The 27,816-nt window shown below is 44.5% G+C and overlaps 1 protein-coding gene across 1 annotated transcript; it reads left to right on the top strand.

The window, feature by feature from the left end:
• The first annotated feature begins 4,468 nt into the window (after positions 1–4,468).
• Positions 4,469–27,455, top strand: LOC128310502 (uncharacterized). Its single transcript, XM_053047154.1, has 7 exons — positions 4,469–4,965; positions 16,336–16,495; positions 22,157–22,218; positions 22,317–23,284; positions 23,370–23,802; positions 23,881–24,038; positions 24,333–27,455. The coding sequence occupies exons 1-7, from the start codon at positions 4,921–4,923 to the stop codon at positions 26,125–26,127; spliced, it is 3,621 nt and encodes a 1,206-aa protein (XP_052903114.1). The 5' UTR covers positions 4,469–4,920; the 3' UTR covers positions 26,128–27,455.
• The last annotated feature ends 361 nt before the right edge of the window (positions 27,456–27,816 follow it).

Here is a 27,816-nt window from a genome sequence, read left to right on the forward strand (position 1 = left end):
TACTTCGCTCCCAAAACGAGCATCCATAAACATTTCCTGCGCTTTAAATTGAAGTTTTGTACGCTGAAATAGTCTTCCAGACAGTGGAACACCTTGGGACAGAGCTGGGGTATTTTGGGAAAAATGGAAGGCTTTTTATTGTAAAGTATGATATATTAGATGAAAGTCGATTACTTCGAATCGAGTCGAATAATTCATCCCATTTGATTGAAAATTAAATTATTGCTACTAGATGTTCCAGTTGCAGAGCTCAAAAAGTTGTTTATTTTTATTTTCTTGTCATGCTTTGCAGAGTAATTTCCTTCAACACACGGAATGAATCAAATTTCATTACATGGCGAGAACATGATTTTAATTATCGTCATATTTTATTTGGTTTTAAATTCTTCCTTGAATTCCAAACGGTGCAAGTAATTGAAATATGCTACAGTGGCGCCATCTAGACGTCCATGGGTCAAGGATTAGACATTTGAAAATATTTCACCGAAATCGCAGTAGCCGTTTATTTGTTCTGCGCTATCCCACCGTGTATGCGAATGGAAGCATGGTTGGAAGTTTAAAGTGGCATAAAAGTTTGTCTGCTTTTAAAAGGTAAATTATCTCTTTACTTTTATTCTTATTCCACACGGTATGAAGTTGGCCCGTGCTGGTGTGGTTTATGTAATAAAGCTAAATAAGAAAGTCTTACGCCACAATGCTGGCTCCATCTTTTTAAGCGTTTGATTAAGGGTGCACTCTCAAAATCATCTAAGATGAAAACTTGTTCCACCAGTTGATGAACTTTTAGCTAGTTTAAGTGGCTTGGTTGATAATAATCACTTACCGTTACGATGCAACTTATTTGAAAGAATATAAGGATCACGGACGATCTGAGCAAATTTACTACCACAAGAGTTAATCAAATATGTTTTACCTTCGTTCGTCAAATAATTTACTTTCAACCATTTTATTTCAATTATACCAAGTGTTACATCTAGCGCCAACTAGTGTTAAATTACGAATAACATTTTTGCAACACTGTGGACAAAATCCTTCTTAAGTCATTTGATAGCTTGGTCATGCTGGAATGGAATCTAACGCGCGCCCCCTCCCATAGGAAGCCATCGAGTGTCATTCGAAAAGGCAAGTCCACTGGTTCGTATCAAATCCCACCTCCCCAATGCTCGATAAGCTAGATGTATACGGTCGTCATCCATCCAGACGGATCGCTCTATTCTACACTGCCGTCTCGCACTCTCGTTTGGGGTTTGCGCATGGAGTTGACATCCCCGACATCCGGACGTGCAACGCTCGAACGATGCGTCTGTGGATGCTCCATTATGCTGCTCCAAAAACAAAATCGACACGCTACGACACCAGCACTTCAAATCCGATTAAAAGTAACGCTTCGATTGATTTAATTAAAGTATTACACCAGTGAATAAATCTTCGCACCGCTTCGTTTGACTGGGGCGGGCGATGATGGCGGGCGGTGGGGTTAATTAATTTCGCCTACCGGTATAAGCCTCATAATAATAGGATGGCACACGGCGCATCCGGAGCAAGCGATGGGAGGATCGGGGGAGGTTTATTTTCAGCTGCGGGTGTCGAAAAGGCGGTACGATCGGTCTGAAACGATACCCACCATAATGTCTCTGTTGAATGTCTTCTGGATGTTGACGGAGTGGGTAGTCAACACGGCTACAATGAAGTGCTACAAAGTATTTCTGGGACGCGTGCTAGTTACATCTCAATAAATGCATAAATAGAAAAATTCTTTCCTCTATTATGCAGCCTACCGCCGCATGATACAAAGCTTGGGCGCGATTCTTTTCATTCTTCAGCACGCTTTGTTGGGTGCTCCTTGAAGCGAACGTAATTTCAGCGCTACCGACCGACTGATTCATTCTGGCTAACTTCATCCGTCGTTCGTGGTGGCTTGGTGGGAAAATATCTCATTAGACTGAAAGCAGGAGACTGGTTTTTTTTCTGATGGCGAGCTATTTTTCGCGGAGTAACAGCTCATCCATAAGCACACCCGTCCTTCAAGCGATATTATTTGCGTCAGGAGGGGGTGGAAAAAGCTGTGGACACGGACACGGACATTAGTCAACGGTTGACAGTGCCCATCATTGCACATCGTCACCACTATTCATCACTTTAATCATAGAGGAGATTGGAGTGGAGAAAACTTATCATTCAACATGGAGTGAGGAATCTCACACCTTCGCGTAGCGGAGGACCTATCGAGTCAGGATGGTTGTTTTTTTTTTCAAACTTCCAGGGTGGTTTGACATATCGAAGGCTATTTTACTAACCAGGAAATCATTGTATAAGGTGGTAGACAATATTGAACATCTGATACTGATTTTGATGATACATAGATTCTCATATAAGCGAAATATAGCGCCGATAATATTATCAAACCTTTAAATAAATCTGCAAATCAATCCACTCATTTGATGCTTTTCGTTCTACAAAAAAAAAACAAGCGATCACCGAACTGGATCGATTTATTGAGCTTCGATTGCAAGTCCTTGAGTTTGAAGGTTTTGTTTTGCATCCAAATTAGTGGGTCAGTTGCTTTGAAGTTCAACCTCCCTTTTCACAAAACCGGTAGACGGAAAGGTTCTCGCCGCAGGTTCCCGGGGTATGCAAATGGGAACGACAGTAAGAGCAACAACAAAAAAAACGCATTAAAACCATTTCAACCACAATTCTATGGTACTCGAACCAGCAGAACTCGCAGCGTTGAGACTCAATAAAGTATCGGAACCGCAAGCATAATCCGTCTCGTTTTACCCTTTTTTCGATTCAACCCATTTGAAAGGATTTCCGTCTGTTTCTATCTCATTGCCCCACACACACACACACAGTCGATTGATTCGTCCATTCGCTTGGATGTGGTTAATTGCAAAATATTTGCATTTTAAATTGCACCCAGGGTGTCGCACGTCGGGAGAAGAGTGGGGTGTCGGAACCGGCGTGGTGTGTAGATTAAAAAAAAGGGAACGGGTTTACACCGATCGCCCCCTTGATCGGCGGGGTTCGGTACGGTTGGGTGGAGAAGAAGAATCGGTGCGCACAATATTAGCGACGATTGGGCTTGCACGAATGGGTCGCAATCGCGCATGAAGGCTCATCGATGGACCAACAGTAAATCAACATGGCGTGCAATAAAATCACCATCACTCGGTTAAGGAGAGGGAGGGTTGGATGGTTCATAAATTTAATTAAATCTAAATTCCACTTTTTGGTGTTTGTCAAACGGGCAACAATTTCGAATATCAATTTGAAGCCTGTTTGATTGAGCTTTTAAGTGTAGCTGCTAATGGGGGAAAAAAAACATTGCAAATTGGGAATAAAAATAATAATTGTTGATTTTGTGGCTTAATAAAGAGATGTATGAGGATTTGGCAATATTTTCTAATAAAATAGGTTGACATTTTTGTACAATAGACCTGTAATAAAAATTAAATAACAATCCATCTATAATTTCCTTTCCGAAACGTTGATAGATTTAGGAATATCATTAGAAAAGTACGATGTTGCATAATAAATTATAATTTATTATTTTGTTTTCATTGCTTCCAAATTTCCCCACGTTTAAGACCACTCTGAGTAACATATTTGAATTTTCTTTTCTCTTTACAGTCTTGGTGACATCGCTTGTTGAGCTTTTTTCTCCTAAACGACCCTATCCTTAAGAGGAACCGTCAACAACGCAAAGGACATCGGCAATTTCATCTCCGGATAGCTCCACAACCCGAAATCCGAAAGTTGCCCTCTCATAAAGATAAATTATTGGCTACGCATTCCCGGCATGTGGATTCCGTGTGTGCAAGAGAAGAAAAAAAACAACAACAGTCGAACGCTGAGGGACCATAAATACATGCCGGAACGTGTGCCATGATTTATGACCGGTTGTGCCCCATCGACGTTTGTGGCCGGCCGTCATCTTGAAGGAACGCGTGAAGGAAGAATTTGTTACGGCTGGCAAATTCTTCCCTTGGACGGTTGGGGAGGGAGTGGGGGGAGGAACCAAGACGCTTCCGGGTTTTTGTGCCGATGCGTGACGGTGAAGGGAAAGTCAGTCCGTTCTACTTTTATCGGCTGACGAATCCATTACTGGTGGTCGAGTGGTGTACGCGCAGGACCATTGTGCATTGTATTAGAATTGTGCAACAATTTATTACTTTTAATGTGAAAGTATTTTGCGTCGTTTTGGGTCAGTGGAAAATAAGTTTAAAGGTGAATCATGTTCTAATGAATTGCTTTTTAGCGTTCATTTATTTATGAGATTGGAATTGGATTCAGTGGTTACTGAATGGGGGTTTTGTTTATTAAATATCATCTAGGATCATCCCAATAGATTAAATGTTCGTTCAGTTTTATTTAAAAAAAATATTTCCTTTGTGTATTAAGTTTTCATTATCTATCCCTTACCTTTCTCCAAAAGTAAACCAAGGTTCTGCTGGGTTCGCCGGCATAAGCAGTGAATGTAGTTGTGTGTGTGTGTGAGTATGTGCGTGTGTGTATGAAAAAAGTGCAATTCTGTGCAACAACGTAACGAAAAGAAGAGCGAAAATCTGCATCGAAAGTGAAATCAATCGGTTACACCGGTCAAGCGGTCGGGCCGCATGTTCGAAACGTACCGGAAGTGAATCGAACGTTGGCGCTAGTGCAGGAAACGGGCGCTTCACCCCACAGGGGCTGTGTGGGAAAAAGTTAATTAATCCAACTATTGGTTCGCTGGTTCGTCCCGCATTCCCGAACCGGAGCAGCACTGGCGGTGCAGTGGTCGAAGATTTGGCACGTACGAAATCGATCCGTCCGAGTTCCGGCAAGGGTTTCGTAACGGAGGACGATCAAAGTTTGACCGATCGGTCAGTCGGCATCTCAACGGCTCAGCAGCAGCAGCAGCAGCACACCGGCAGCAAAATGGAAACGGAGGAAATTATCAAACTGGTTGACGGGATCTACAAGGTAAGGTTTGGGATGTTGAAGGAAAAACCAACCCCAGCGTGGGATGGAAAATGCAAAATTTGCCTTTTAAAATGTCTCCTTTTTGCTGTTTTGAACACTTTTTTGAAAACTTTCGTCAAAAAATTCACCCAACAGTGAACCAATTTTTGTGGTTTTTTATTTTATTCAGGGGATACGGGTTAAACCACAGAGCTTGTATGAAACCTTTTGTGATGAGTTAGTAAAAAAAACGACGACATACAATGTTTCTACATGAAGTCCTTCCTCTGCGGTTTGTAATTACTGAGCAACTCATATCGATGCGAATAGAATGAAAATTATTTTCTTCATAGAGTAATTGCAAACATGCGAATGACGTCACGTTTGCGAGACGATTGTGTTTCACAGGTTGTTTCATTCTTCCTGCATTCCTGGTGAAACGTTATGGGCTTGGTCGGTAAACGTTTTGGAATCCACGTGGAGAAGACTATTCCCGTCTAACTCGTCCACCCAACTGGGTGGCACATACGAGCGAGAGAGAACAAAACCAGTTAACCGGTTATGCTCCACGCTGCTCCACGTACCAGAACGCCAAGCGCCGAGACGAACGTACGGAATGTGGGTTAAAGTGGATCAAAACCCCCGTCCCGTTTGCCCCGATCCGACACGCCAAGATAGCGTGTCGAGGGCAATTGTATCGCTGCTGCCCGGTTTCTGTGCCCTACCAAAAGGGTGAAGGGTAGAGATCAGCCACGTCAGCGAACCTGACCTGCAGGATTACAGGTGTGGCTCGGTCACTATTTACGGTGCACCAGTCTCGTGAACCGAGGTTCCAGGGATTGATGAAAGACTGGACACGACTGGGGTGATGCTGTGGCGAGCGTAGCGTCGTACATGCCTCTGCTGAAGACTTATCAAACAAATCCCGTAGTAGGTAATGGTTCCGAGTTTTTGACGTACAATCAGCACCAACCAGTGCAACCTGCTGGAAAGCTCTCAAGTACCTGGAACAGACCTGCGGACAATCTAAACATTCTGATTTCACCTAGCACGGGCTGTTGCAGATGAGTAAGCCAGCACTGGGATGGCAACCACGGACGACTGTTTGGAGCTTTGAAGCTTTTGCATGGTTCCGTGCACCTTACTGGTACACCCCATTGGGATAGGAGTGCACGGGGGGACTTTTGGGACTGATGAATTGTGTCCGATTTGTTGTAACCGGCGTTACACTCTGTGGGCAGTTTGTTCTGCTCACACCAACCGTTGCCCCGCGTTCTGTGCGAACGAATGCGGTCAGCTTTTAGGGTACCCAGACCAGTTGCCCCTGGGAGAGACAATGTTGGGCAACATTTTCTACATGCAGCGTACACGCAGGATAACGCACACGGGACAGGTGCATGTTTGCGTGGTGATTGCAGTTTTACGGGCAGCTTATGCAAACGGTCCGGACCCATGCCGATCGAGATAAAACGGCATGTCTGATGAGAGGCATAAACAAAAAACGCTTGGGAGGAATTTATGTTGTACGATGCAGCTTACGCTTAAAGGCAGACGTTCTGGCGAAACATAGCCGTTTTGTTGGGCACAATGGAATTTACGGACTGTGGCGGCTTTGTGCGTGGATTTGGCTATAGATTGATCAGTTTTGTAGCAGAAATAATCTAGCTGTGATTTCGTTCGCTTATTACTTTTATTAGAGAATTATTAATGAGTAGAAAACTTAGAGGAATTTACCTTTCTTCCTTCTTTGAAAAGATTCTTCTGCATTCTGTGTTGCTATTCTTCGGAAGAAAAGTGACATAGTTGTCTTCAGCAAACACATTTCTTAAAAAAAAGAAATGTCTACTTTCTTATCAGACTGCAGGTTCTCTGTCAAGTGCTTTCTTCTACCAAAATAATAATCTCTTCCTTTCAGATGAATGCCTCTACGTACTCTTCAAGATTCGTCTAAAAAGACTAGAGCCTTTCTATTGACGTGTCCCATCATCTTAAGTTTAGCTAGTTCATTTCTTTCGTAGCCAAAAACCTTGAATCTTCGGCCCAGTCACGCTCCAATCAAGGTGAGTGTGTGTATCTTCGCAGAACGTAAACTGACATGATGCGATTTGTGCACATTAAGGGTGCTTTTTTGCTTCCACTTTCTTTGCACATTCCAAACGAGACAAACGAAGTGTAAAAAACAACAGCTTACACTTTGCAAACTCCGAAACAATCGTTTAGCATGATTGCTGTTTAACTTTCGCTTGAAAAGTGATGAAGAAAGTTGATGTTTTTTTTTCGTCTTCCAACAACTCCTTGGTTGATTTTGTATTACCTTTTCCTGTTCTGTGGGTGCGTTATGTCACGAGCGCTATTTGGACAGCATCAGTTGGATATAGCGCAATGGATGGAAAAAGAGCAGAAATCACAGTCGTCATTTTGGGTGACGATAGGAAGAAAGTCTTATCTTTCCATTTGTTGTTTCACTCGCAGGAACTCGCGCAAAAGCTTAGGTATGTTCCCAAAAAATCCCACTCTCCAGTTTTTGTTCTTTCCAACATCGGGATTTAGTCTAACGCGAACGGTGGTTAACATTTTGGACCGGAGTTTCGACAGAGCAGATGATTTTTTTTCTATCCTCCGAGATGCTTTATTATCATCTGTTGGGAGTGCAAAAAAAAAGAATCCGCAATATAAAACAGTGAAACTTAAAAAAAAAAACGATTCAGTTGTCCTTGCACAAAACTACGAGCTGCTTGATTGGGTAGATTATGCAACACGGCGAGTTGGGAATTATGTCGTTGCTATCTTCATAAAACCGTTTTCTACTTGACCCAGATTTGGTAAGAAAATGGATTAGAAAGGACAATAAAGTATGCGTCCCGGCGCTATGTCTTTGCCCGTAACCTTACCAAGACTGATTCACTTTTGCGTTAATTTAAGTTTGTTTTAAAGGTGAAAGTGAGTTTGATACTGTTGGAATTTCAAGGTTAAAGTTCATAATCCGCTGTAGAATTATGTTTAAACTGTGTGAATTCCACGACCTTCGGTGTACTAGCTAATGGAACTATGAATAATGGGATTAATTTTATTTTATAAAACAACTGTGGTGTATGGTATGTCAAAACAATCTATTACCGTTTGACTCAATCCATTTCCCATACGGCCAAATTGAGCCCAATAAGCGCTCCCTGAACATCTTCGTACCATCAGCGCTTTATCGTGCCTCTCCATCATCACATCACTTACACACTGCTCCTGCTAGTGCGAATGAATGATGATGACTGCATCTGGCAGTATCGATTCACACATTCCTCCAAACTGTCTGACCTGCCTGCCTGCGTTGCCTCGTTGCGTGAAATTTTCCCAGCTCCCCCCGGTGCCGGAGAGTGCACATGTCACCTGCACAGCACCCAGGCTCTCGTTCATTTACTCTTGCGCTGATGGTTCTGATGGTGTGAACTTATTCACATCACACTGCGCCAGCATGACACCACCGCACCGTCGTGGCGCCAGACGCGAATGGGAAAGTTTTCCGAGTTCTTCATCGCGGATGCGAGATGCGTGTAACGTTGGCCTACTCATACATTTACTGTTTGAATGTTTTTTTCTTCGTTCCTCGATGTGACTGAACGGAACGCTGAAGAAGCTGACACACCAAGTCACAGCTAGACAGCTGCAAATTATGAAGGCTGCGAACCCGATCGGGATGGCGGTGAGGTTGAAAGATAAACTAGCATACTTCAGACATCAGGACGCGGCCATTTTGCAAAGTTTGTCGTTCGCTGTGTCGTGTGATTTACCGTGAAGCGTTACTGTAAGGCTGCCAAGATGCCAGCGCGCCGGGGTCGCATATTTGCGATAAATATCTTTCCGTAGGAAATTAGCATATTCTTCATAAGAATGTTTGGCAAGTTGGAACGTGCCTACGGGGGTGGCCGGTGTCGGGGGTGGAATTTGTTGATGCACGAAGCCGCATGCATGGTGCACCGTAAAGTTTCAGAAGACATCTTTGTTTCTGCAAAATAAATCAGGTGTAAAATGTTCATGTCATGCTCACCGTTCCGGAACTCCTTTTCCCGCGGAATCCAGTTACGTTTTTCTTCCCTTGCGCCGTAATGTGATTATAGTAGTTCCAGTCCTTAGAATCGCCAGAAGAGAACCGTCTTGCTGAATCGATTCTATTTTCGCTTACTTCCGGTGGAGGCTATCGATTTGACACGGAACTGAAGCAAATGGAAACAGCAAACATGCTGTTTGCCAAATCGTATTGTCACAATTTTCCTCCCGTCCCGTGGATCGGTAGCGCCTGAAGGGAAGCTTAGGAAACAACAAGACACAACCGTAAATTCAACATGACCGAAATGGGACGTTAGCGTGTCGTCGGATGTTGGAAGCGCAAGTGTACGTATGTGCGATGTTATGCGACATGACAGAGGTCCGGAAGGAAAGATCCTATTTACTACACACTCGGAGTGAGCTACCCCACGAGACGTTGGGCTCACGTTTGACACTGCCGGAAAAGCGGGCCGGGAACCGTCGACGGGTCACAGAAGCCAGACGTACGAGAAACGGCTTCCTGGTTGGTTTCATTCGTTTCCTGCTGGGTTTTCGTTTCGGCATTAGAATGTTTGCTACAGGATATACGCGGCCGGCACGTAACAGTCAATTGGAAGAATGTAGATAAAATTGTCAATAAAATTGACAAGCATACACACTCCTTCTTGTTGGCAGTTTACTCCATCCTGTTGTCACCTTTCGGTTGACAATAATCAGCACTCGGTGATATCGTTCAAGCAGTTCCCGGTGGAAACTCTTCCCGGGTGTAGAAAGGACATCTTAACGCAGAAGTTGTAAATTCGGCATGTTTCGGTCCGGTAGGTTTAAGGATTGCATGAAAGGATTGATGACGATCTAGAAGTACGTATCTTTTAGCAGTTTGTTCTATAGTGGTAGCTTGTCCAAAATGAAGTTGATGGAAATACTTGAAAGTGTTAATGCTCTTGGATGTTAATTTTGAGGCTCTTTTTTACTCGCTATTTTTATTATACTTCTTTAACAAAAGTATTTCAGGTTTTTTGCTTTAAATGAATAAAAAAAATACAGTAAAATACAGAATTGTAATCAATTAAAGCATTTCCATCAGCACCCATCCACTAGACTTGTGAGAATGAATTTTCCCGACAAACACACGCTCACCGCCATGAAATCCCTGCGCAATGCGATAATGCCCAATCACAATGGGGCAGGGAAAAAAAGCAGGAACTAATCCTCGAGTTATCGAGAGCAACAGCAAAAAATAAAACAAACGGAAAGCCTTTCCACCGATGGTCAACCGGTCGCGTAATCCGCTTTCGATCCCCGGCGATGTCCAAAGCGTTCTCACAGGGGGGGCACAGCTGGAAAATCCCAACCAATGTCGCCGGCGTGCAGGATTGAGGAGAGCATATTATGGTCGGTCGGTTGAACCGATTCGAAATGGTTTTATTTGCACCCCGGGCGCTGAAGCTGTGCGATAGTCCTTTTGGCCAAATCGGTCACACAAACAGCCTCCACTGGCTGGCTGGCTGGCTGGGGGCCTCTTCTCGTTTCTTTTGGCGTGAAAAGGAATGACCGCCTTTACGCCCCATCGCACCGTTTCGGTCTAGTTCCGGGTGTAACATAAAAAAAATCCGACCATTGTCGTCCGGCATGTGTTTCCTTTTGGTTTTGAGATTTATAGTTCTTGCGTGAGTTCGTATGTGTGTGTGTGGGCTGTTTGGGCTTGCGGCATGCTTGATAGGGCCGACACCTGACACTGTTTCCGCTCGACAACCCGCAGCGACATAGCAGTAATCCTGGCCTTCTTTTCCGTTGGCCCCTCTCGTACGTAGGATGGGGATTAAACGCTCTTCATCTTACGTTGTCCCCCTTTTCGTGTAACGTTGGTCGGTCATTCACGTTTTGGCATGGGTACGGACGTATGATATGGCCGGTGCACCACAACACCATCGTACTGGCAAGCCTGGCAGGATACACAGCTTTTCAAACCATTCCTATAACCACCATTCGTGGCATTTTTGTACAGTTTTTTGTTTACGTCACCTTACACCAAGTTAAGCGCCTAGATGCTGGTTGCCAGTCAATGACTGCATCTGGTTGTAGAAGGTAAGTTTCCGACACCGAGTGTGAAGTTGCAACTTTATCCGACACCTGCTGGTTGAACACGGAACACGTATATCCCGGTGACGTACGTACGACGTTCAAGCTCAGCCATGTGCCATACATGTGTGACTGAGGGGGGTTGGGGGGTCTCTACACAGTTTCGGACGATCTGGACGTTAGAATTACATGTACGGCAGGCAAGTACAACCGGCGATGATTTAATGCTCAATGTGTTACGGTCACAGCGCTGGAGAGTTGCTGTGGGATTATGTGTGAAAAATGAATAGAGCTTAGCTAAAATTAATGAAGTTTGCCCTTTTTTTGTGTGGCAGAAAAGTTTAAAGGCATTTTGAAAAGGTTTATGAAGTTGTTGTTCCAACTTGCTGTTTATTGTTACGATCGCACATACCCAGCTCGTTTCGTTCACTGTGTTGTTATTTGAAAGGAACGGGTTATTTTCCGGTTGCTCATTAATTTTTACATCATTTTAAAGATAATGCGACAGATTCAGATTATTTTCATAGAAACGTCCTTAAATATTAGCTTCTAATTACTATTTTCTCCCCAAAATAAAATGATATTCCTGAGGTGATATTCTAATGGATGAAAGATATGATATTTCCTTTATATGTTATATGATAACATATTTCCACTGATTAATGGCTAACCTTCGCCTTCGCGGAATGACGATGTTCAACCACGTTCATTATAACTTAAATCATTATAATTATTTTTGTTTAATACATGATGTGTATTAATTACAGCAAGAAATACAGCTTTCTTGACCTCGGTCTGTTGTTAAGCTTGAAAAAGCTTGAATCAATTCCATCCAACGTCATCTCTTGTTTTTTTTTATTTATGTCTACCACGCCTACTCTGTCTATGTGGAAAATCTGGAAAAAAAATATGCTTGCTAGATCGTCCGGAGTCATTTTGATGACATGATGAATCCATTGGAAAGTTTAATTTGATTCATTTTTAGCACATCATACAGCTCTTGGAGCTCGGAAATCTGACGACTTCGTCAATGCTATTCCGTGTGTTATTGCGTGTATTTCAACCTCAAATTTACTGTCATTGTAGATTGTTACATCAAGCCACTTGGTCGTGAAAACGTCTCCAAGGGCTCCAAGGCTTCCAACATTTAAACACCGTGGCAATTGTTATAACATCGAAAAGCCGTTTAAACGTTATTTAATTAAAGTGTCACAAGCAGTGTCAAAACAAATGGTTTGTGAAGCTTTCGAATCATAATAAGCTTTCCACAACAGTTCTGAACGATTCCACAAGTGTGGTACGGGATTATTCTATTTCGGGTTTTAAACCCAGGTTACAGAAAAAAGTGACAACTTTATTTATATACTACCGTCATATTCACGCGGCAGTTGCTAAAAAGGGGCTTCCCTCCAGGAATTGAACCGAATGGGAAAGTTGATGTAACTTTTGTTTCATTCTGCGATGCGCACAACAAGAATCACCAACCATGGTCATAACTCTTAATGCTATTAGAAGGTAGCGATTGCTCACGGACTTTACTGCCATCGGATTCTAGCTACCGGTCAGTTTGTAATCCGTACAACTGAACTAAGAAAGGTGTATGTTTGCTGTCGTACTCACCACATCGTAAAGTACTATTCGCGCACGTTTGCCTATAACCGTGGTCAGCTCAATTTCTCAGAAAAGCGCACGTTTTGGATGTTTCCCTTCAATGGCTTCTGATTTGCTTTTTTTCTACACATGATGGACACCTTATACCGGGCTCCGGGAGAGGGTTTATTCGATACACCCGGCCGGTAGTTTGACCGTGTCCCCCAGGGATAGCACGTGTGTCAAGTTTGACACTGTCCGCCTAGCCTCCTGTAACCCTTCAGAAAAAAAGTAACTCGTTTTGGGGGTGGATGAGATTTTCCTGCATTTGTCGCTGTCACAATGTCATGGCAAGGCCCTGGATACTTTCTACTTCCACAATTTACATTGTATGGTTGAGCGGGAATGATAATTGCGTGCGGGTTGTGTGGAAAAAAACGAATCTTTTTGTGTTAACTGTTCAGTCGTGTTTTCCACGCTTTTTTTTTTTTGCGATGTCCACCACATTTTCCGCCCACATGCTGCAGGTTTGGATGATTTGCACTGGGAATACGCAACGGCTCAAAAGCAATTTCTGATGACGAATTTAAATATTGTTTGCATAAAGAGTTACACGCTCCGAATGGGACAAATGCAGTGGGATGGTTTTTTTTTCTCATGACATCGCACATAATCTAATGCATTGGATTTGCAAGGAAAGGAAACCCCTTTTTTATATTCTTTTTATCAATTATTTTTTACGAAAACACAATACATTAAACACCTCAAGGGCGTAAACCTAGTTTTAGCAAACGGAAAACATATTCATTGGATTTGTTTGCAAAACTATGTTTTCCCATTTTTTTGTTGTTGTCCTCAATCCCTTCTCGACCCTATTAGCATAACAGGCTCACCCTCTTATCTTTGACACCCACCCACCCCTTCGGCCATTCGATGTTGCCTTTTTATGGGAATTTTTATCATAACGATCATTACTACCGTCCCATTCCCCAAATGGAGGCCGGCAACCCAAGGGTAGGAAAAAGTTTTGTCCTAACGCTAATTACAATAATTTAGACAACTTGTAGCTCACGTTCCGCATCATCCAAAGCCCGAAACCGAACCCATCATCCGCTTATCATCTCTTCGATAAATAAGCATTATCAGCCCTAACGACGGTGGGGGGTATTGATGGCTTTTCCCGTTTCCACGATTGGGAGAGCGGGCGGGAGGACCGATTTTTGTGAGGCTTCTTGAAAGGTTTCCGCGTCTCTGCCGCTTCCCTTTGCTCACTTTGATGGCCTCCCCAAAAGGGGGATATTTTGTGTTCCCTTCTATCCACACGCGTCTCCTTCTGTCGTCGACTGGGGTCGGGTTAAGTTTTAACATTCGGCGGCAGTTCCGGTCGTCGTCGCTTTTCCTCACAAAACTCTATATGGATGTTGTCTTTTCTTTCCCAATTTTTCTTTCGGCAATCGATTGCAACCATTCGTTCCGCTTCCATTCCATTCGGTGGGGCAAACGATGGCCAAAAGTGGTTAAAAAAATATGGCAACAAAATAAGTAAACACAAACACATCCCCCCCCGGGGTGGCCTGCAGGCTACTTTTTCTACAGTCGAAAGGGAGGGCACAATCGGATTACTTTTGAGCTCAGCCGTCTTGCGCTTGCCGGTAGTATCCTCCCGAGGGTGGCATAAAGCAAGGGGTTGCGTTGGTTGGTTTTTTTCCCCACCGGCTGGGACATCATTGCCGGTGCGGTTGTGGATGCGTCGCTGGATGAGCCTTTTTCTTGGTGGAAATTCTCGCCAACACTTTTCACCGTGCGCTGGTATGCAGGGTGCTGTGTGTGGCGTTGAAATAGAAATATAGCACCTAAGGGGGATCTAGATTTTTTTTTCTTGTTCGACTTTTTTGTGTGTGTCTCTCCTCATTCTCAGTATTGTTTCGTACTGTGGCAAGAGCGAACGGTTCGACAGGTTTAAAATTACATTACAAAAGTTATCCCATTAAAAGTTGTTTGCAGTGTGCTGGAATGAGTGTTTCTAGCAGCAGATGAGCTTTCTATGAGATTTCAATGTATGGAAATCAAGGAACAAAAAAATTTATTTCGAGAGGCTCATTGTGGAAGGAAAAAGTCAACATAATAATCCAAAAGATCTCAGTATTAAAACACCTATTATAAAGTGTATCTGCTAATGTCCGACTGAAAAGACAGGTTACTATTGAAAAGTGTTTTATCGAATAGGTGCAGCATATCAATTAATTTTTGAACAAAATAATATAAAGAATACCAAATGTTCTTCCTGGTATCTATTAAGAGAGTAGAAATTTGTTATTCTTTTTTAGGCAATTTAAGATTTCGAGATACATTTATGAATACATATTTAACATTTAAAATAATTATACAATATTGATTTTTTTTTCTGGTCTTCTAAAAATTTTTGGATAGCTTTCAACAATTTTATAAAAAAAGCCAACAGAAGAACCACAACTCAAATGCACGTTGTTGCATACGACAATGCTTTATGTTAAATATATTCTTGCTCCATTCCACACGATATTGTCCTGTGGAATATTTATTCCCTAACCGATAAGAGCAAACACAACTTGATTCCCCTTCAACAGCATTGCATTCCCCCAAACACGCTCTAGCCATTCGAGCTACTTTGCATCTCGACCAAATGCTAGGCAAAATGTCGTGAATGCCGGAAGAAGGACGACCATAAACGCTTGACACGAACGGTGAGACCGGTGAGATGCTTGTTGTCGTCGACGTTGGTGGCGTTTGATTGATCGCGAAATCGTGCATTATGACAATTTCCATAAATTGCTCATGCCCACAGTACCGCGACCAAAAGCGCAGATCCCATGAAGCCAACGATGTGCAGTGACGCACGTGACTGATAGCATCGCATCTCAGTATGGTAAAGTAGCTAACGTTGATAAAATAAAAACCCTTTGCAGTCGACTACAGTTTTGGAGTTTGGAATTGGCTTATTTTGAATATAAAATTGAATAAAACGCGACACTGCCCTTAAGGTGCTGCTTCATAGAAAACGATCACGACTCTTACAATCTGTTTACGTATAAAGTTATCAAGCTTATCGAAATGACTACTTAGCAAAAGTTTATTGCGCCTCCGACACAGAGCCCGCTTGTTTCGAGTCACGATTCCGATCTGAAGATTACTTCACACGACCTCTAAGCTTCGATCTTCGAAGATCCGGCAGCCGTGCTGTGAGTCATCGAGCCATAGATGATCTCCTCAGGCGCAAAGATGCCGCCCATTAGTATCGATATGAATGTCAGCGGTAATTGCAACTGACATCGGCACTGTACACCGTTCGATTCGGTAACTTTGGCAAACTTTCCTATCGACTTGTGGGAGTTTGTGGGCACCCGGGGACTTCAGGGTGCACACAATCATTAGTGGATGTTCATTACCGCGATTGGAAGTTTTGTGCTGTACGACGAGGCATGATTTTCGACGAACGATTCAACTGAGACGAAGTGGAGACTCTTCACGAAGAGTTTTGTTTGTAATGCTTGCTCAACAAACCTCCCGAGCCACATGCATTTCGCAAAACCCGTCGTCGTAATAGCAACATAATCATATTTATTTACGATACATACTAAACTGCCTTTCATCGATGATGATGATGCGTTTAACGTTTGCTAATTCTTGTCCGTTTCTTTACAGAACATACTGGAAAAGTTCAATCCCGGAGCACGACAGTTGATCAGCGCTGGCAAGGCGTACCTGAAGGCACTGCATGGAGCGTCCACCGCGTCGAACGTGTTCAACGAAGCGCTCGCCAAGATCGCCGTCAATGCACAACAGGGAGGAACCATCGACATTGGTAAGTGCACACGGCAGCATCTTACCATCGTCACCCATTCAAATGTCCTGGTTGTGATTTGTTCACGCAATAAGATTTTATTGTACCGGCGCTGATCCTCCACCAACAGACTTATTTGCCGATCATTAACGCATTGGTAACACTTTGATTCGTAGTTGCCGGAACATGCAACGCAACTGCCCGGTTCGTATCGTTCCGACAAGAGTCACATCATCCGGTTCCATTGAGTGAGGCTAAACTTGTGCCAATAGTGCCAGACTCAACCTTTGATATTACCCCTTACTGCTTAATGTGCTCGCTAATGTGTAGATCTCGTTTGTGTGTCCTTGTCCACACGGAGGACCCGTTTATGCAAACATGTTCTCGCATCCCCGATTACCGCGAGCTTCGAACAAGTTGTGGGAAGGTTAGTTTTACACGTTCTCTCTTACTTTGCTCATAAAACCAACCTGAACGACACATGGAAGTGGAAACAGATTATGCACCACTGATGACACGTTTCCGGTAATACATTTTGGTTGATCGAAAAGCCTTTTGGCTTCTTTAGTTCTTGCATAAGATACAAATTAAATTTCAAATCTGCAAAGTGGTTAAAACCATTTAAGATAATTCGAGGAATTCAAGAAGCTCGAATTCTGCATACGAACGATCAGAAGTACTCAGAATTTGAGAATCATAGCGATTTATATTCAAAAGAAAAATAAATTCCTAGCAAACTTTTTAAAATTGGCCCACTTATAGATCAAACAAATTAACGTTATTAGCAATTCATTAAAGAGATACATGCATTTGCATATTTGCATTCCAATCATGCAGCTTTCAAAGATCACCTTGAGAGAGCATCTGGCAATTGAATTCTAAGAAATGAATTCCATTTCAACACTGCAAATGGGATCGCAGCCCGACTGGCAGCTTCCAATTCAGTACGGTAGAAATTAAATTCATTTTGAATTGAAAAAAAGCAACATAAACCATCTTCCAACATCCCGTTTGACGTCTAATCTCATTTCAACCAATATCACGAATGTTGAGACGTTCCCCATCCTTATCTTCCTGTGTGTCCAGCCGTCGATGGAAAAGAAATCCACTTTCCACGTTATCGCGCTATCCTCGGTAGCAAATGAAAAGTCACCTGGCAAGATGATAAGAATGGCAAGCAAAAAAAAAAAAAAAACTCACACACATGTCTGTTCTAAGAGGACTGCAAATCCCGGTCTCTTAGGCTTCACCGATTCAGGCGCCTTAAATTGAAAATGAAAAATCAACAATACTCCTTCCATCGTTATGCACTCAGCATCCTGGCGATACCTGTAGAACTGAACTGTGTTTGGGGTAGCTTCTTTGGCTTCGAACCGAGAACGTACCGAAACATCGTACGAGCGCTGGTACGATTTGCCGTCGATTTCTTTCCTACTCCGATCTATGTTTTCCTTCCATTTCGAGCTACGTATCCCTTCAGCCACCGGTTATACAGCCGTACTGACTTCTTTTCCCATTCAATTTCCCATCAGTATATCAGATTGTGTGGTGCTGATGAGGTGGAAAATTCAATGAATCCTCACCTCACATATGGCTGCCAGCTTGCTCCTCGACCTCGAACCGAGAGGAAAAACGAAATAGGCAAAGAAAAAAGCACACCCAGGAGCACAAAAAAAAAAACACAAACGTACGATAACCAAATATCACCTCGTACGATCTCGAGTCGATTCGGTAAGGTGTGTGTGCTTGCTTTGGCGATTTCGGTACACGATAGCGAGCGAGGGAAGAAAAATGGAGTGCAAATGAATGTTCGCTAGCGTTGGATGGGTTGCAAAATAGGAATCGTTCCGTGTTTTTTTTTGTGTTTTTGGTGAATGAACGATTTAAGCATTATGCAGCTCGATTTGCTTTACGGTGCATTTGGTACGAGATTTTATCGTCGATAGCCGTGGTGTGGTGTTGCGCTGACTATGCTACCATGCTGAGATGCAGTGAGTGGTTAAATTTATGCTTATGCAGTAGTCTGAAGTCAATGATGCAAAGAAGGAAAGAGTTTTTAGCATGGAAAATGGATTAAAGGGGTTTCCTTTTTTCAAATCTTATTCCTTAGGTGTAAGGATACGTGAGGCAAATTAGAATATTTGCCAGGAAGTTAATTAAAATTGTTAACGGAAGCGGGAATAGATTACATGTATTAGTGTAATTAATATAATTTTCTTTCCGTTCATCGACATTATCAGCTCTCTTAGACCCATCACGGAAGAGCCTCATCCCATCTGTTTAATTGCCATGCCATTGCCAACAAATAATCCACAAGTCCTCTCCGCTCCACAAACCCGCCCGGTTATGATTTCATCAATTAGCTGCATCTGCTGCAATCGCTTGCATTGATATCATTTGCGCGCATATTATCGGACATCATACACCGATTATCTCACCACCATCTTTATTTATTTACCCGCTTATCACATTGTGCCCGGAGTTGGTGCATCAAAAAGCTGCTCCCAAGTGGACTGGCGATAATTTGTAGCCTGTCATTAATGGGACAGCCTTGTACGGTGAGGTGTGGCTGTTTTTCTTCAGGAAGCGCACGCTGGCTGGTGTTTGATAACCATCGCTCAACTGGACTGGTGTTTGCCTTGCGAGAAGTTATCCGCGATCGGTGCAAAGTTTTCCCTTTTCACTTCGCTCGCGCAGTGGGCAACATTCCCGCCGACCACCACCTGATCCGATGCTAATCCAACCGAACGACGGTTCCGCGTACCGATGTGCGTGACAGCATCTGCTGGCCGGATTCTACAACCGGACGAACGCACGTGGCTAATGGTGGCAAGCCTCCTTCAATCAGTGTCCAATTACTGTCAACGGCCTAACAAACCCTTAGCAGTAAATACCGAACGAGCGAAAGTGCAGCGTGATGTAGTGTTGCAGAAGAAGAATGCATCAAACCACTCTCACTTGGACTGCTGATAGCCTCCTGATAGCGTGATTCCTGCCGGGGTTAACGCTTTTCGCTCCTTCGCCCTGAATCATCCCAGCAGCGTGCGCTTCGAGCTGCGAGCTTTATTTGTGCTGACAGTGTTTGCAAACCGATTCACGTACCATCTACGATCGGTGGATTTTGATTGATTGGCCAGTAAGCGTCTCGGCAGGCAACGGAACCAATCGGTAGGATTCAGCTCTCAACCGAATCGAATGCAAATCGACGGTGGTATGCAGGGATGGAATCGGAATTTTAGATTTGTTGTGTGTGCGAGCGCGCGATGCGGTGAAGATCGCTGTATTTTTTATTACTATTATGTGTGCACTTGCACATTTGCATTCGCGAGGGATAAAAATGCACACCGCAAGCTCTTCCGATGGCGACAGTGTCACGGCAAGCGCTAGGCGACGGTTTTGCATCCAATTGCATAGAGGAAAGTGATGGTGTCTTTTTTTTCTGTCCTATCCGTTTGCGATCCCGTCGCTACGTGCGCCCTGGTGGTGTTCGATGAATCGAACCACACCGTCACAAACGGCGGGTAAAAGGATGCAAAAATTTCACATTCATTTCCCGTACGTGCTCGATTGGTAACCCTTTGCCACAGAGAGAGAGAAGGAGAAAGAGTGGGAAAAAAAGGAGACTGTAAAGCAAAAATAACACCCGGTGCTGCTTCGTCAGCTGTGCTTTTATAACGCGAAAATAAAGAACAGTATTTACGGTGGCATAACCTCACCGGGGGGCTAGCGAAATATAGTGAGCTTATTTTTCAACCTGCTTCATTATTAAAAACCACACTTTTTATCATTGAATAAACACACAGAGCCCGTTGGTGATGGGGGAAGTTTGTCCCAAAAAAAAAATAGGGGATGCTTGCTCATCGATTGTGTTTCGTACCGGTTGGTAGTATTTTTTGTTTGTTTGTTGATTTATTTATACACCTTTTCGGTACTTTGTTAACAAGTGCAGTGTTTTGTGTTATTAAACGCAGGTGGTTCTTCGTTGATTGAATTTTTGCACAAGGTGTGAAACGTACTCCTCTCGAATGTTAAGCTACTCTACTACTCTACTCTATTGTTAGCTACGTAAGCTGAGAATATGTAAAATATAATGCATCGGACTGATGTTATATAAGCTTTAACAATATCCTAATATATTTGATTGATTTTGATATCTTCCGAACATTTCTTCTTATTCGCTATTGTCCTTACTAGCTGAGATATTGACTAATAGTTTAATAATTCTATTAAAGTAATACAAATTGATTTAACTTTGTGTCCATAATGTGAGTAATTTTTTTTATGGATAGTTTTTTCCCGAAGATACTCCAACTTTCATAACATCTTTTTCTATGGAATTTTCCCCGAAGATACTCCAACTTGCATGGCATATCAACGTTGTACCTCAATGCACTTAAAAATTAAAATTAAATAATGTTTTTTTTTGATGAATTTTTTTACGAACCACCCACCAGTATCGTGCACTTTGATGTCCCGTACATGTGTTATTTCACTTGCGAGATAAAATGAAATGTGATAATTTCGAAAAACTGTCTTTCAAAGCATGGACAACTCCTTCACATGACTGTCCCTGTGACGGTTCGATCGAAAAGCAATGTCTGCTATTGACAGCAACCTCCGACAGCAATGAAAAAAAAAATAGATGTCCCAAAAAATACATTCCGGTAATAATGTTAATGATGATGCAAATTGGTGCATATTTGCATGTTGCTGTTTTATTTTCCATCCTCCATCACATGGGACAAACAAACAAAAAAGCACACACGGCAAGCGAATGTACCGAACACATCATCAATCAATTTTGGAGTTTTCCTTCCCTCTCTCAGAAAATGGGAACTCAGCCGACCTGAGTCATTAATTTTATTTATCCCGATTCCCAAATGCGTGTGTGTCATCGGTTCTGTATAATGGTGAGTTGGGTTGAAAAAATAATCAACCAGCCTCCCGCACACACAACCCAACCCAGCCAGGATGGAACGCGTGTGGATGGAATATTTAAAATTTCTCCAACCAATATTTATCCGAGCAGGCTGTCTGGCAGGGCGACAACTGCGATGAATGGCGGGAGTAAATTGAAAATCCAAATAAATAATCAATTGTTGCACGTGGTTACATTTTACGATAAGTGGAGCGGACGATACAAGTTGGTTACAAAGTAAATGTAAAGTGTTGTGTGTTTTGTTTTGCTCATTAATGTGGGGGTATAATATGTTACACATTTCAACAATGCACCTCTAAGGCAACTTTGGCAAAATGTATGCTACTGTAATCGAGTTGCACTACATGTGATTACAAAATAGGTGGAGTGTAATAGAAAGGAAAGCTTTTTTACCTTTCTACTACCATTATCCTTGAGGCTTTTCCTATATCTCCAACCGATTTAAGTAAAAGCAAACCCGGAAGCTATGGCCAGCGAACCATACTTACACTCAGAATAGATTCACGAGAATCAACCATTTCGCCCGCTAGTCCAAAAGACCAACTCACGGAACACACGAACGTAACCTTCCATTTTCATAAATCAACATTCCGCCCGGCACGGCACTACGATTAATGAGCAAACGGCAAACTGTGTCGGTGCCAGTGGCAGTTGTTGTTAACCTTCCATTTAATTTCCCACCCTACACCGACCGCGGTTGTGTGTTTCAGGATACTAAGCCCTTTCCTTTACGCTGATTACAGGTTCCGCCTTGATGAACATTGTCGGTGTGTACAAAGAGATCCAGGATCAGCACATGAACATCGTAAGTTTCGCAACCGATGTAGATTAGAAATGTCACGTGTGTTAACACCTTCGGTTGTTGTTTTTCCTTTTATTTTTTTTGTTCCTTCCCGCGCCCAGCTGAAAGCATTCTACGTCGATCTGCTGGTGCCGCTGGAAACGAATCTCGAGAAAGACACGAAGGTGGTACAGTTCGAGCAAAAGAAGTTTCTCCAGCAGCACAAGATGCGCTCGGACAGCTACAGCAAGGCGGCCGCTACGATGAAGAAGTACCGTAAGAAGAACTCGAAAAACACCCCCAAGGAGGCGGAGAAGGAAATCAAGAGCATCCAGGCGTTCGAGGAGGAAAAGCATAAGCTGGACCAGTTCTGCGAGCAGAGCCTGAAGAACGCAATGACACAGGAACGGCGCCGGTACGGGTTCGTGCTCGAGCGCCAGTGCTCGCTGGCGAAGCACTGGATGGCGTACCATCACTCCGGCCACATGATCATCGAGAAGTCGCTGGACAACTGGAACGATGTGGCGGCGACACGCGAATTTTTGCCCCCGAACGTGGAAAACATGTTCACCGCGAAGCAGGCGTTGCGCGACGTCGAGGATGACGATGACGATGATCGGGAATCGATCGCGTCCCAGCTGCGCAAGACACGTTCGATCGATGCCTCCTGTCTCGATATGCGCTCGCTGGCGGACGTCGCCAACAGCACGCTCCAGATGCCGCGGGCCAAGTCGGAGTTTAATCTGAACAACAACACCGGCACACTGCTGGGTGGTCACCATCACCATCACCACCATCACGGGATGATGATGATGGGCGGTGGTGGTGGTGGTGGTGCTGCTGCGGGTAGTATGGTGGGGGGTGGCAGTAACGGCAAACCGGACATTTCGCACTGGGAGCGGCCCACGGTGAAGGCACTGTATGCGTACCTGTCGTCGGGCGAGAACCAGCTGAGCTTTCTCGAGGGTGACCGTATCGCGCTGGTGGGCGATCGGGCCAAGGGCTGGCAGTTTGGGGAAAACCTACGCACGCAAAAGTTTGGCTGGTTCCCGATAGCCTACACTGAGACCGAGCGGGACGATAAGGAAAGGTAAGGGGTGTCAGGGAGTGCTACCCACCCAAGAAACGGTTCGAACTTGTCAAATAATGCGCGTGTATTCTTGTTCACGTTTTAGCATCAGCGAGTGGGTTAAGGCTCCACCGAGTGACATTGAGCTGGACCATACGCCGGACACTTCGCTCGAGAGTACGCTGGTCGATGACAGTCTGACGAAGATGTCGGGATCGTACCACGGTGGGGAGGATGCATCTCCAACACGCATGTTCGGTGACACGATCCAGTACCGGCAGTCGAAGCAATTCCGGCGTCTGTCCCGCGGTGAGAAGCCACCGAAGCCAGGACCACCGCCACAGTTGCCGGCACCCGTACCGACACCGGTCGTACCGAACAGCTACAACGGTGGCAAACAGCAGCGTCACGATGGAGCTTCCGGATCCGGCGGATCAGGTGGAATTCCACAGTCGAACAGCTTCTCGTCGGCAGGTGTACCACCGATGACGTCGGATAAACGCAAATCAGGCTCGGCCACGATGAACTTCAGCAAGCCGGTAAGACTTTTTCTACGGAAAGTACCCGAACAGAGTGTGGATGTGCTAATCTTTTCACTTTTGCTTGCTTGTGTGTAGCCATCGAGCAGCAATCCGAAGCAAAAGCGGCAGAGTAACGGAATGGCCAGTGCCTCGCTGCATAGCAGCAACGACAGTGGATTCTCCAACGAGCCACAACCGCAACCGGAAGCCGATCTGTATTCGGACGAGGAACCAGTGAATCGAGTGCCAATAAGGTAGGCGTAGACAACTTTTTACTTTGATGGTTTCGGTGAAGGTGATCACTATTGTTTGTATTCACAGTGCTATTACTAATCACTTTACTAGCCATTTGGTGTTTGAATGAGTTGGTTGTGTGAAGCGTGCGTGGGGATTTAAAGGTGACTGTTACTAACTTTAATCCTGAAACATTCTGGTGCTGAAATGTTGAACTTCTAATAAACTAGCAAACCTCAATAACCTCGGTGGTGTTACACAACGCATGTTGTACGTTCGGAACCCTCTGGCTCACTCGAAACTATGCTCCCCAGATCTGCCCGCTCGGAGAAGAACCTGCTGAACGACCAGTCGACCATGACTCGCCAAGGTGGTCGCGATAGCAGCGTACCTTCACCACGCTACCACGATGAGGATGATATCTACGGCACGATTGTGCCACCCCGGCCACGGCACCAGAGCCAGATGATGATGCGGCAGGCCAACAGCTACGGCAACATTGCGGAAAGCAACTCGGGAACGCTCGAGTACGGGTATCGCTCGCGCAATCGGATGTCCTCGGAAAACCATCCCAACCAGAGCGACTCGCAGAAGATAAAGCGCACGAAATCGTTCTGGAAGTTCTCCAAGTCCGAGGACCACATCCTGGAAGGGATGGCCATGTGGAAGCACAACGACATCATACCGACGGGGCGTGAAAAGCGCGAGATGGAGAAGAAGGAGGCCACGCTGAAGCGTAACATGCGCAAGAAGGAGCAGATCGAGAAGCAGAAGCAGAAGGAAATGATTGCGGCCAAGGCAGAAGAGGAACAGCAGCAACAGCAACAGCAGCAGCAGCGTCGTAAAGATAACTCCCGAGGTAACGCCAACGGCATGCTGGACACCGAAAGTAACACAAGCACGCTCGTTCGGAGCAATAATCGGGAGTCGCGTGAACGCGATCGAGATCTTCGTGAACCGGCACGCGAACGGCCGCACAGTATCGCACTGATGCCGGAGCAGGAAAAGTTCCCGATCACCAAATCGGACATCGACAAGCGCATCTCGAAGATTGACCAGGAGTTCCACCAGCAGCAGAAGAAGGCGAGCCGCGGTGGACAGGACGAGGAGCGTGGCGGAGGCCGTACGGGTCGTGATCGGAGTGGTGGAGATCGTAAGCAGTCGAAGGGTGGTGGTAAAAATGACACCAACAACAATAACCGCCATAGTTACGCCGGGGAACATCTGCACCGACAGCACCAGGAGCAGGAACTGTACGGCGAGGCACCGATGGGTGGGAAGCAGGGCAAGCAGGACAAGTATCGCACGACGGAGCGTGAGACGAACAAGAACCGGAACAATGATGCACTGAACAAGTACTACCAGGATCAGACGTTCGATGACTTCTCGATTATTCCGGCTGACTCGATCATGATGCAGGACACCAGCTTCTACGATGATGATGGCATGATGGATGACATGATGCTGATGAAGACGGTGCGGCGCAAGGAGATCTTGAAGCAGTACTACTCGAGTGGCACCGATACGGAGCGCAACTCGTCCAGCTCCGATCCGTACGATTGTATCGTTGTGGATGACCATCTGGTGGCAAAGTCGGGCCGGAAAGCGAACGGTGCCGATGGTTCCATGATGCGCATGATGACTGACAGGCGTGGCGACAAGAAGGATCGCGGCATGTCCGATGACAAGATGGCATTCTCCACATTCCGCGGCGGTGTCTCGGGTGGTAATGGAGGCCGGGGTCAGCTGGACGATGATGACGATGATACGATGATGGCCTCGATGACACTGGATGACGAGTTGATGGAGGAGGAACAGCAGCAGCAGCAACAGCAGCAGCAACAATCTCGCCAGCAGCAGACCCGCGATCGTCGTACGAAGAGCTCCAAGGGTAATCTGGCCGAGTCGAAGTATGAGTCGGAGCAGGAGTCTCGCATCAGTGCCAAGATGCAAAACAACGGTCAGCAGCAGCACCAACAGCAGCAGCATCAGCAGCAGCACCAGCAGAAGCGCAAGTCCACCAAATCGATCGCCTCGGACGGTAAGGCGTACGGGCCATGGTATGACCTCTGGGGTGCGGATAGCTCAGTCCACAACCAGAAGCTGTAAAACCCGCGCACCATCATCTTTTCCCCCGTATGGTGAATCGATCTTTATCGCCGGTGTAAAGATCGCATTTCAGCCGAATAGCACAGCAAACACACGCACCCAATCAGAACGGCACTATAAACACTACCAAATCACCTGCAATCACCCTCATGCAACATTCTAGTGCTTGCAATTTGCAGCAACACCACAACACGAAGACAACGGACACAGGACATTGGTTAAAGTTAACGGCAAAAACGACACACAGTTTCAATGGACACACTATTTCGGCAAAAAGAACGCATGACCACCGAGTTGTGACACCGGTACGTCGTTGATCGATTTGGATGGACGGGACACGGATGGACACGGATATCGAGACATGATTACCACCATGCAACCATTCCCAAATGCATGCAGCGAGCTGCGGTAGCAGTGGCGGTGCGATTATTTTAGTCTTACTTAGTCGATATTTAAATCGTTTCGTTTTACCTTCACCTCAGCAGACGATCACGATCTAGCCTCTTGGTAGATATGTTTAAGGTAATGCTAGTTGTAAGCGATCAGTACCCGTTCAGTACCCGATCAGTACGTTGTATATCGCGGGACCAGGCGAAAGGTTTCAGTAAGGAATATAGGATTTAGACGGCTTTACACCCGTTAATGTTACTGTGGCTTTAGGCTCGTTTCGTTTTGTTTTACACTTTTCTCTTCTTGTTTTGCATGTATTATCAAATTTTATTACTGGTTGCGGGATGTACTCCAATGTTATTGCTGTATTAGTTTTGTTTTTTTTTTAATAGTGTACCGTATTATTTCGTGACATTCTTCGTTTGTCCCAAAATAGTCAGTATTGAATTTTTACGTATTATTCATTTCCCGCACATAAAACTCGTTGTGTACACAACCCCGTTCGCCTTTGCTGCAGAGCAGGGTGGATAAGGATTTCTGCTCAAATAATCGATGTTATTAAATAATGTGAACTGCTGTATCGCATTATGCTAGGGTAAGCTTTGTACTTTTACCGCAAAACGAAGAAGTTAATGTGCCAATAGTGAGAGTGATGGAAAAGCGAGAGTTAAAGCTTGAAGCGGAGTGTGGGTGTGAACGAATGGGGGAAGCAGTTTAATATTCGTCCATTAACATTAGAGCTAGCGTAGCACGATAGTCAACTATTTCGTAACCTAATGAATGTGTAATTTAAAACCAGAAGCAGAAATGTTTGAAATTGTTCAAAGGAATCGGCCAACATCCGATCGTTTGCCGGCATGGAAAAATCCTGGAAAGGAGAAGGAGAAATGTTTTGTGTTTATGATTGTATTATCCATTACCGTCAATAAAGTTATGTTAGTTAAGCAGGTGTGTTCTTGTTTTAATTGGTTGAATCGACGAATAAACAACGGGAAATCAATATTGTTGATAAAGCACTCAAAGCGCCTGCAGAGTATGCAATCAGCGTAACATACGCGTGCATTCATATTGCATAACGAAAGGCGTTGAAATGTTGATCCATATATATACATAATGCCAAGATCCATATTCATATAAATATAATATAAAATGTGTGTAGTAGTTGTATACATAGGCCCAATCTCCTATGCTAGAGGGGGCCCCGAAGGGTACCACAAGAGGCCCCTGGCGAAATTTGAAGTTGGGACAAAATGCCCCGGAATCGACCAATTTTGTAACTTGTGATACCAAGCGGATTGA

This window comes from Anopheles moucheti, chromosome 2 (assembly GCF_943734755.1).
Source record: "Anopheles moucheti chromosome 2, idAnoMoucSN_F20_07, whole genome shotgun sequence".
Lineage (NCBI taxonomy): Eukaryota > Metazoa > Arthropoda > Insecta > Diptera > Culicidae > Anopheles > Anopheles moucheti.